This window comes from Oryzias latipes, chromosome 9 (assembly GCF_053564925.1).
Source record: "Oryzias latipes strain Hd-rR chromosome 9, Olatipes_Hd-rR_3.1".
Lineage (NCBI taxonomy): Eukaryota > Metazoa > Chordata > Actinopteri > Beloniformes > Adrianichthyidae > Oryzias > Oryzias latipes.
The window spans coordinates 2168412-2180201 of NC_136245.1; the positions used below are offsets into that span (position 1 = coordinate 2168412).

Here is an 11790-nt window from a genome sequence, read left to right on the forward strand (position 1 = left end):
GACTGGGATTACTCTTGTGAGCAGAGATCTTAGACTGGTTTGGCTCCAAAGCAATGGACTTGTTTTGGTTTTGACTTGAGCTGCATTCACACCAAACGCAATTTGCGCTTCAAATTTGCTGCTTGACACCCCAGACACATGTGGGAGGAGCTACTGCCAAATGTGTTTAGCCCAATCGTCACATGGAGCGGTGTCTGTGTTTATCTCACTTGCAATGCACGGAAGACACGGCTGATGTTGAAAGATCGGGTTTATTGATTTTGAAGAGCTCTACCAAGACATGGGTAATCACGCCTCCATGTCTGGGTTCATGAGATCATCCAGTGACTTTCCCAATACGGTGCGTTAGTCAGCCTCCAGCGTTCACTCCAGCTACACTGGCCCTTGGTGGCTGAGTGGACACGGCAAACATGGCGTCGCTGTGGGGTGTAGCAGGCGCGATCGCTTCAGCCCCCGTAGGCCAGGCGATATTCTGGCGACCTGCCTATCCCGCCTTCACCCAACAGTAGCCGGGCGGGACAAGGTCTGGCAACCCGCGGGCCCAGCAGCTTAAGAAAATGGATGGAAGTTCAGGACGAGAATGCTTACATCGCTCCGCCGTACTGGATTTGTATTCTACCCACTGAAGGGGTCACGGAGATCATCACGTCGCTAAAGCTGAGTCCGATTGGCTGACACGTCGCCCAAGTTGACATTTTTTAACTCTTGACGCGCCGCTTCTGACGCTCAAAACGCACTGCTGTCGGACTGATGTGCCACGCCTGACGCGACCACGTCTGTACGTTGACTTTACATGAGACTGGACGCCCCTGAAGCGTGATTTGCATTGGGTGTGAAACACAGCCTAAACTTGTGGCTAGACCTGACTCAGAACCATGACTCGTGTAGTACTCTTTGAGTACATGAGACTCTTTACTCTGACTTATAACTGACACATTTTAGTCTGTCCAATCAGAGCCCAGCTGCTTCCTCTCCTTATTGATGGCTTTTGCTTTAGAAATGGGTTTGGGAGGGGAGTAACGATTAGCTACCATTGAAATTAAATAGTTATTTTCCTGCCAAACTCACACAGACTGTAGATAACGATCCGAGTCCCTGAGGCGCTGAACACACCAAGAAGAGTGAAACAGTCTCTGAACTATCACGCTAAACAGCAGACTGAACAGTGATGTCATTTCCTGTCTTTTAGGATCACTAAAGGCTCCTCCCTCACCAACTCAGGGCCTTAGATCGTCACCAATGGCAAACGAGTGGGGGTTTTCAAGCGACGCTCTGCCACTTCCTCTTCCTTTTTGTAGAGAAACTAAGGATTAACTAAAAATCATGAACTATTTTCTTTCTGTTTTTTAACTTTACCGCAGCAAAAGGTTTTCAGGCAGATTCTTGGACTAGCCTCTGGTGTAGACCTGTTTCTTTTTCTTTTTTTATCAAACTTGAACGCAAATATATTTCAGTGCGACTTTGAACAAAGCAAATCCCGTATAATCTATTTTGTTTAGTTTTATTTTTCTGATAAGAAAACATTAAAAGGTTTAGCAGTCTTGAGTTAAAAAATCAGTTTTTGTTATTTTGTTGATGATATTGTTTTACGGCATGCGTCAGATTGTTTCTTTTTTGTATTTTCTGCATAGATATATTTTAATAGCGTCGGATGGCAATGTGATGTTTTATCGACAAAGACAGAAGTGTATTTTGTACTAAATGTTTTGCTTGCTGCGTCTGTTCTCAATCTAATTTTACCCGTTTAGTCGCCATCTTGAAGGTGCAATGACGCATTTTTCTGTTTTGGTTTGATAATTCTTATTCCTGTATCTTTATAGTGATATCTTTAGGTTTTATTATGTAATGATGAATAAATGACGATTTATATTGCGTTGTCTAAAGCCAGATCTCTCTGTGGTCAAAAGCTTGGTGCGCTCACGGAATCTAACCTCCAGCTTGCCCCTCCCCCACCCAAACTTTTTTTTTTTTTTAAGTGGTATTTGTTTTATTCTAAGTAAAAGTTAATTTTGTTTTATGTCCTGCATTTTTACTGTGCTATATTATTTTTGGACAAGCTTTGAACTTGTAAGGTGTGCTAGCATTAGCCGAACAAGCACAACAGTAACGAGTGGCATGTTACCTCAGCCGTGTGTACGTGGAAGTGTGTATTTCTGTCTGAAAGTTAAACGAATGCCTTAAAAGCTGTATTCAGGATGACATCAGGATTCCACGTTTGTGACAGATGAACGTCGGAACAAAAACCATTTCTAAACTCGTGCTAGCATAGATTTTGATTATGTTGTGTATGTTGTAGAGAACAAAACAGGTCTGCTTGAAGTGTTTTGGTTTAATAATATGTTTGAAAATATGTGAAACCTGTTCCAGTTTAACCTACGAAACATTTCTGATTTGTTCTATAAACTACGTTTAACAAGCTTGGAGACAGCTTTGACGTTTTTCTGTCTTTGCTAACAACATCTAATGAGTCAGCATTTTCAAACGGCTAACAATTACCCCCAAAAATTTGCCTTTCAAATTAAAATACTATATTTCAGAGCAGTAGAAAAAACTGAGTTCCAATGAAACTAAACAGTTAGCATGTTATTTTAAATGTTGGCGCTAAATTGGCCAAAATTAGTGACTTAAACTGCTGGCGTCCCTCAGTTCTCTGTAACGTTAGCCTCAGCAGCGTTTACTGAACATGTGTAGAACATGTATGCTCATCTGTGTTTGATGCTTGCTAGAACCAGCTAGCTGGCTGGTGTGAGTTAGCAGCGTGTTGTGTTTGCATGTTTTCGTGCTGAATTATTCTCAGATTTACAGTTGTGTTCTCCTGTATACTTGCACCGTTGAAAATGTATTTTTCTTTGTCTCATTTTTCAAACCAGCAGAACTTTGGATCTACTGAATGTTTAATGCACATTTGTTAAAATTTGAAGTGTTATTATTGCATTTTATTTTTTTAACTTAAGTCCTGCAGTGATATTTTAAGTCAGACAATTGTATCTTGAAGGATGATTCCAACTTTTATGTTAGCATCAGGGGTTACTCCATTAGCCAAACGTTGTGCAGAATTTTAATCAGCTTTGCACGTCCTAAGAAGGCAAGAATTTGCTAGTTTGCCAAGATTTCGTGTATTTCTTTGCTTTTTTTTTGTATCTTATAAGGTATGTAATTCCAGCCCTCGTGGTGTTTTCTTGCGTCATCTGTGTCTAAACATTTTGCGTGTGGGTGCGTGTTGGCGAACTTGGTCAGACCACAGAGAGGTTTGTCTGGTTTCGGGAGATCTGGTTGTTGTGGAATAAATGGTCCCTCTAACTGTATGTGTGACGATGATGAAATGACACCAATAAAAAACAGCGTTCTCCTCTTCAGGAGTTTATTTAAATCGGATAAATATTTAGTTTGAGATACTGTGGTTTCATGAAAAGATTCCCGCTTTGGTGGGCGCTCTCCTGTTTTAAAAGAAAACACTTTGTACTTTTTTTTGTTTTTTTTTGTCCTGTTAAAATGATGGTGTTTGATTCTCATGTCTCACCAACAGTGTGCTTATTCTCAAGACTGCTAGGCTAATCTTATCTGTTTAGGTGGCTGCCAGGTTGAAAGTTTGATTTTCTTTTTTTGGACTTCTCTGTTTTCGGACCAGAAGCATATCCAGCTAACCACCGTCCTCAAACGCGTGGAAGTCCTGGTCCTCATTGTTGCGGCAGTTCTGTCGGCTTGAAGGTCCCTGCGGTTGTTTAAACCGCTGGCATGGACTTTGGTCTGGATTCAGTTCTTGGTTCCCAACCCGCCGAGGACTGTTTGGACCAATTGTGCCCCATAAGCGGATCATATGCGGCCAGACCTGTCCCCTCTGGTTTAAAGCTTCCTGGTCTTCACCTCTGGTCATGTGGGGGGGTGGTGGGCTTCTGGTTTGTGGTTTCTGTTCTTTTTCTAATGGGCTGATGTCCTAACTGTAACCTGCAGATTTTTCTAATAGATTCTATTCATTAATAGATGTGTATGAACCCGAGCCACAACTGTTGGTGGCCAAGAAAGATGATGATGATGCTGATGATGGTTAATAAACAGGCTCATTCTTCTGACTGTGTCTTCTCTGGACTGTTAACATTTGCAATGTGTTAAAGTATCTTTGAACAATGAGAAACTACTCCATAAAGCTTGTTTTTCTCTAAATCTCAGGATCATCAATGGTTTGTTAACATCCGGCTGTGTCCTAACTAATAAATGCAGACTGAAGGTGTTCTTAATGAGATCTTTAAACGAAAGAACATTCAGGTTAATAAGACCATAGTCGTAAATGGATCAGAGCCCTTCTACCTGCAGGTGTGAAGATTATGAAATGACACCAATAAGCTGTCTCACTCTGTGTAACCGGGAGTGGTCGTGAGTCCACATGGCTTCTCTGTGCTCCTTTAGTTGGCCATGGACCTCGACTCTGGCTTGTCTCGATCCAATTCCGTTTGAAAGAAGTCCATCTGCAGGACTATTCAAACATGTAGTTGTAGCGTTAGATAAGCAGATAAGCTAATTCCCTGTAAGAGTTCTGGTACGTCACCTCTCCATCCTGGGGGAGGATCCCTCCTTCATGTAGACACCCCCGAGGTACCCCCCCCCCGCATCCATTTTTTTTATATAAATAGCTCCATGAACGTCTTTGCTTTCCTCATCTGAGCTGGAATCTGGATCTAAAGTGTTCAGATGGACTGCTACAATATTGATCACCAATTTTCTTTCCTGTTTTATTTAGATTTTTAAATATTTATCCAAAAACAACAATGAAACAAAGATAAAAAGACAAGACGAAACGCAGTTGTCTGGGCTAAAAAGAATAAAAATACAATCAAGGGTGGATAGTTTGTGAACAAGTACAGATTGTAAGAATTACCCACGTTTCCATGTGTACAATCTCCTTATACTAGCACATGCGTTAAAAAACAGAGGGTGAGGTTAATGGAGTATGTAAGAAACTCGTATCAAGTAGATCAAATTGATAAGAACGCCATTCCAATTAACTCAAATCCCATTGAATCGTATCAGCCAGATTACTGGGTAAATGTTCCAGCAGAGGGCGCCATAAATCCTTAAAAATATTTAAAGCATTGTCTTTGTTCCTTAACTTGTCACTAATTCTTTTCATTGATAGTGTTTCCAAAAACGTCTTCATACCACTGAGTTGCCCGCCATTTTTGTTGCACCGGCAATGTTAGGTTGGGGTTGTTAGAGGCTATAAACTAGTGGGAAAGCACTCTGCGCCCATAATCCCGCCCACAACTTAGAGGTGAATTTCTAATGAACTCCCTCCGCTCTGCAGAAATAATGTTCTAGAAAAAAGAAACAAGTTTTTGAATTTTGACTAAAAATGGCATCATCTCAATTAAAGGCCACTAGGGACGCTTTAAAAATGAATCAGAAGACAATTGGAGTAGAAGTTGAATGCATTTGGTTCAAAGTGGCTCATTTCAGGGTTGTGGCCTAAAGTAGCTGCAGGATATTTCGTAAAGACTGGAGCTGATGATTCTGTGCATCGGTTTTTGTGTCTCCAATTTTAGAGACAGCTCTTTGTAAATTCATGTTTATAGTAGACTCGCCCCCGTTCACTATTCTGCTTAGTTTGGACTCACCTTTTATAAGCTCACCAATGTAATGCAGGTTTAATAAATGGGGCCTCCGTCATCTGTCTAACTGCAGGAGGAAAAAGGAGTTGTAGAAAAGAGGGCAGTGAAAACTGCCACTATGTGTCTCTACAAGAGAAGACCACAGATTTTTAAACGAGATCAAAGAAAACATTTCAGCCCTAGAAGGGAGTCAAACTGATTCTGCGGGAAAAGACTCAACAGGTAAGGAATGCATTAGGAACACACATGTAGGGGTATGTAAGTCACTTCTAATAAATGCGTCTGCTGAGTTCCTTTCTCTGTAAAGCCTGCAGAAAGAGAGTGGGACATCTGAAGAGTCAAATGTTCTTCACAGAAGAGTATAAAACAGTTCTTGATAAAGCAACACACATGGGGAACCCTGAAAGAGCAGAAGAAGTAGAAAACCTGAGTGTCTCAGGTCTGCATGATGTCGGTTCTGTTAAAACATGTTTGGACCTGTGAGTTCCTCTGACTCTGTAGTTTCAGCTGAAATGAATTGAAGAAGCTTCAATAACTTGTGTGAAACACGAGTTACTGAACATGAAATGAGTCCAACATCACTTCTATGCTAATGATACTTCTATAAGACACTTCTGTCAGACTTCTATGATAAAACTAAGAATTCCCAAAGACGCAGATATAAATGTGTAGAAAATTCTGCGTTCCGCTGTTACTTTCTGACAGTGATGTTCTGTAGAAACTTCTCTGACCGACCATTACGGTCGGTCCTCAACCTGAACATGAATAAATGATGACCAGCAGGCAGATGGTTGGCCAACGGTGATGTCACAATCTTGCTGTAATCACAGTTTGGATCTCAGGGGATCAATAACGGTTTGGACATGAGTGGATCATCCGGCCTCCAGCTTCTCTCCTGGTTCTGGTTCTAAGGACACATTTATGAGCAGAAGCGGAACCCAATCTGAAAATTCCAATGACATTAACCTGCTGTCGGTGGAATTTGGTTCCTTCTGTGAAATCATCCTAGTCCACAGCGTGGTTTTTTTTTCATGCACAGCAACAGGCCAGTCTACTGCAAATCCGCTGTGAACCTCAGACTGCTGGGAGTTCAAATAACGACAGACCGATGCCACCTAAAAAAAACAACTCAAAGACTGTGACAAGATTATTATTATCTTGACAGACGTAAAACAGCCTAACCCCTCTCTGTGAAGTCCCTGTGATGTGTAAATATGTGAACGCTCCATCAGACCTGCAGGACATTTTCACTCACTTATTTCCTGGAGAATATCAGGCACAGCAGTAATGAGCCTAAAAACTCTTTAAACGTTTAGAATGTACATGCTTAACTCATTTTGGGACAGTGTAGCTCAAAAACTCAAGCAATTCAGAACATTTTGTAAAGGGTGAACATAGTTTTTAATTTTTTTAAGATGTCAGCACAATGTGCAAAGACAAAAAAAAAGTCCCAAGTGGGTTTAATTTTTTCTAAGCCAGTCAGGTTGAGTCACCAAAGCCAGGTGCATGTGTGGCTGTGAGGGTCTTTCATTCAAATTACATCTCAAGGACGAGGTCCCGAAATGCAGCTTTCAACTGCCGGTCCCCACAGGGACAGCAGGACAGGCATTAGTGTGTGCCGGCGGCTGAGAGTGCAGGAAGCAGCTCAGTAAGTACAGACTGAATGGAGCTGATTAAACATTCAACTAATGGTGATCTGGATCATGTCCAAATGTTTTCCCTGAAGCTCAGAGACCAGCAGGGATCATAAACCGTCTGCATTAATCAAGCCGCTGGATGTTCAGAAGCATGCAGACTCACTGGACTCAGCAAAGCAGCGCATCTCCATACAGGCTTTGCTCTAATCTCAGCTTTTCTTATTTTCTGGTTCACACATATATATGAAAAAATATATGAAAATATCCCCCACACCATGACACCACCACCACCAGCCTGAACCATTGATACAAGGCAGGATGGATCCATGCTTTCATGTTGTTGATGTTAAATTCTGACCCTACCATCTGAATGTGGCAGCAGGAATGGAGACTCATCAGACCAGACAACGTTTTTCCATCTTCTATGGTCCAGTTTTGGTGAGTCTGTGTGAATTGTAGCCTCAGTTTCCTGTTCTTAGCTGACAGCAGTGGTACCCGCTGTGGTCTTCTGCTGCTGTAGTCCATCTGCCTCCAGGATGGACGTGTTGTTCTTTCAGAGATGCTCTTCTGCAGACCTCGGTTGGAACCAGTGGTTCTTTGAGTTCCTGTTGTCTTTCTATCAGCTGGAACCAGTCTGGTCATTCTTCTCCGACATCAACAAGACATTTCTGACCACAGAACTGCTGCTCTCTGGATATTTTCTATTTTTGGACCATTCTCTGTAAACCCTAGAGATGGTTGTGGGTGAAAATCCCAGTAGACCAGCAGTTTCTGAAATCCTCAGACCAGCCCGTCTGGAACCAACAACCATGGTTCAAAGTCACTTCAGTCACCTTTCTTCATCATTCTGATGCTGGTTTAAACTGCAGCAGATCGTCTGGACCATGACTACATGCACTGAGTTGCTGTCATGTGATTGGCTGATTAGAAATTTGTGTTAACAAGCATTTGGACAGGTGAACCCAATAAAGTGGCCAGTGAGTGGACATACAGTGGGGCAAAAAAGTATTCAGTCAGGCACCAATTGTGCAAGTTAGGCCTGTAATTTTTATCATAGCTAAACCTCAACTATGAGAGAGTAAATGAGGGGAAAAATCCAGAAAAACATATAGTCTGTTTTTTAAGAATTTGTTTGTAAATTATGGTGGAAAATAAGTATTTGCTCAATGGCAAAGAATCTAGATTTCTGTCTCTCACAGACCTGTAACTTCTTCTGTAGAGGATCCTCTGTCCTCCACTGGTTACCTGTATTAATGGCACCTGTTTGAACTGGTTATCTATAGGAAAGACACCTGTCCACAACCTCAAACAGTCACACTCCAAACTCCACTATTACCAAGACCAAAGAGCTGTCTAAGTCCACCAGAAACCAAATTGTTCACCTGCACCAGACTGGAAGACGGAATCTGCAACAGGTAAGCAGGTTGGTGTGAAGAAATCAACTGTGGGAGCAATTATTAGGAAATGGAAGACATGCAAGACCACTGATGATCTCCCTCCATCTGGGGCTCCCCCCAAGATCTCACCCCTGTGGGGTCAAAATGATCACAAGAACAATGAACAAAGATCCCAGAACCCCACGGTGGACCTAGTGAATGACCTGCAGAGAGCTGGGACCAAAGTAACAAAGGCTACCATCAGTAACACACTACACCACCAGGGACTCAAACCCTGCAGGGCCAGACGTGTCCCCCTGCTAAAGCCAGTACATGTGGAGGCCCGTCTAAAGTCTGCTAGAGAGCATTTGGATGATCCAGAAGAGGATTGGTAGAATGTCCTATGGTCAGATGAAACCACAATAGAACGTTTTGGTAAGAATTCTACATATCGTGTTTGCAGTAGAAAGAATGCTGAGCTGCATCCAAAGAACACCAGACCTACTGTAAAGCATGGGGGTGGAAGCATCATGCTTTGGGCGGTTGTTCAGCAAAGGGACCAGGACAACTGATCCGTATAAAGGAAAGAATGAAGCCATATGGTGAGATTTTGAGTGAAAACCTCCTTCCATCAGCACTGAAGATGAAACATGGCTGGGTCTTTCACTATGAATCCCAAACACACGTTGCCCGGGCAACGAAGGAGGGGCTTCATAAGAAGCATTTCAAGGTCCTGGAGTGATCTAGCCAGTCTGCAGATCTCAACCCCTAGAAAATTGCTGGAGGGAGTTGAAAGTCTGTGTTATCCAGCGACAGACCCAAAACATCACTGCTCTAGAGGAGATCTGCATGGAGGAATGGACCAAAATACCAGCAACAGTTTGTGAAAACCTTGTGAAGAATTACAGAAAACGTTTGACTGCTGTCATTGCCAACAAAAGATATGTGCTCCATGGTTCTAATGCACGTCTTTGACCCTTTTCTTCACTTCTTCACATGTAGAACCTTACAAAAAGGAGCATTTGTTGGGACACTGTCCATGGAAATCTGAGATGTTCGCCTCTGAACATTTGTTATTGAGGATGATCCAGATGCTTTTGTCAAATCTGAGCTCTTGGATGAGTCCTTGTGCTCTTGGAGGCCCTCCTGCGAATGTTCTTTACTGTGGTTCAGTCTTTGTGGTCCTTCCACCCAGAGACAGTTCAGAGACCTTGTTCTTCTTCTGATTTATATGCAGCATGAAGCATTTCTTTTTTGTCAGATAGCATCTGCTGTTCTTCTACCAATTTAAAAAAATCTGATGGATTCTAAAATTTGGTAGATTAAAAATGGCAGATTAAAATAAACTCAGCTTTCTGAAAGCTGCGAAGAGTCGGTTCATTTTGGATGAAGAGATATTCCACCATTATTAGTGACGCAGCAGCAGCTTCTCACATGTTCTGTTTCACGCTAATAGGACGGTTTTTTTTATTTTCGGAAAACTGCTTTGTTTTTGCTCAGGCTGCCTTCAGACCAAAGTTTCCGTCTTCACTGAACTTTTATTGTGAAAGAAACGTCCAGGTCACAGTTTAATGTAAAAAAACTGAAAGAAGAAAAACAAATCATTTATCTTTCGGTTATCTTGTGATATTTTTTGGAAGCTGAAAAAGTTGTTTTAACGTTTCAGTTAAAAAACGACTGCAATTAAAGAAAAGCAGCAGCAAAGAGTTTCTGAAGGAGAAAAGACGCAGCAGGTCAGAAGAAAACCTGCCGTGTCAAATGTTTGAAAGATGGATGGATGGATGGATGGATGGATAATGGATGGATGGATGGATGGTGGATGGATGGATGGATGGATGGATGGATGGATGCATGGATGGATGCATGGATGGATGGATGGATGGATGGTGGATGGATGCTGTTCTGTTGGTCGCTCCTGTTGGAGGACCTTCTGCCGCAATGAACAAAATCCTCCATGAATGTGTGAAAAGAATAAAACTCCATTTGAAGGGGTTGGGGGGGTGCTGATGATCATTAAAAGCCTCTTTAAGGCGGATCATTAGCGGCGCGCACGCTGCGTCTGTCGGCGCGCATGAATACTGATGAGGCCACAGCGCCGCTTAATCACGTTAGTGGGACAATATTACTGCGCCATTTGGGCTCATTCCCACCACCTCTCCTTTCACCTCCCGTCCATCCCTCCTCTCTCCTCCTCCTCTCCGCTCCTCCTCTTGTCTTTACGCGTGCCAGTCACCTGCCGCTCCTCCGCCTCCTGACTTCCCGGCGTCTTTTTTCGGGGCTAAAGTGGTTCCATAAAGGCGGGAGGACACCGGGAGCCTCTTACTGAGAGCTTTTTGTTGCTCAAAGCTCATTAGAGCGTGTCCTTCTGCGACACAATCGGCCTCCACATTAATAAACTCCCGCTCGGCTTCGCGTGCGTGGCGGCTGCGGCCACAGTCCCCGCAAAGAAAGAGAAAAGGAGTCTGATTCCAGACTTCATTGAGTCAAATCTATTGAGAAAACATTTGCAAATCTGCCATTATTCCCGGATTTGCTCCCGTTTCTTTCTCAGTCTCTCGGGACAATGCGCGGGGCTTTGCGGGGCTGTTACGCGCAGAGCTCCGAGGCCGGAGGGGGAGAGCCGGGGGCCGCGGAGGGCCTGGGACTGAGAGAGGAGGCTCGGAGGAACAACTGGAACCTTTTGTGGATGAGGAGGAACGCAGGAACATGTCCATTTGAATTATATATAGGAGAGAATTCATCTCCAAACTGTCGCAGGTTCTGCGCATTTCCGCCGCCATGTATTTTTATTCCTTCAGCTTTGCTGGTTTTATTTCGCTTATCTCAGAAACCATCTGAAAATAAAGAAAAAAATTATGTTTTAATTATTTTAGAGTGAATTTGTATCCTTTGAGCTCCTCCAAAAAAACACAAATGAATTCTAATGTTTCCATCCAGCTAAGAAGAAAACGCGCACGCGCGTGCGTGTGGGTCAATAAATGTTTAAAAAGCTCATAAATACAGATCAGAGTGAAAGAGAGAATAATTGTCCTGTGGAGGGGCGCTGGAGGAGGAGGAGGATGAAGAAAGCACCTGTTGTCTTGGTAATCTCTCCTCTAATCGCTTTTCGTGCTCCGTCACTCACGCGCTGCCCTCCTCCTCCTCCTCCTCCTCCTGGGCCTACATTCCGCTGCC

General features: G+C 43.0%; 1 protein-coding gene across 10 annotated transcripts in view; it reads left to right on the top strand.

Moving 5' to 3' along the window:
- LOC101173152 (far upstream element-binding protein 3) overlaps window positions 1-4070 on the top strand; it is a 33358-nt gene extending 29288 nt beyond the window's left edge. For all 10 annotated transcript variants that reach the window (XM_011479716.4, XM_011479720.3, XM_078952418.1 and 7 more), the window contains one exon: window positions 1190-4070. In XM_011479716.4, the coding sequence (XP_011478018.1) occupies window positions 1190-1198 (9 nt within the window). In that variant the 3' untranslated portion in view covers window positions 1199-4070. The remainder of the gene's footprint in view (window positions 1-1189) is intronic.
- Window positions 4071-11790: the final 7720 nt, after the last annotated feature.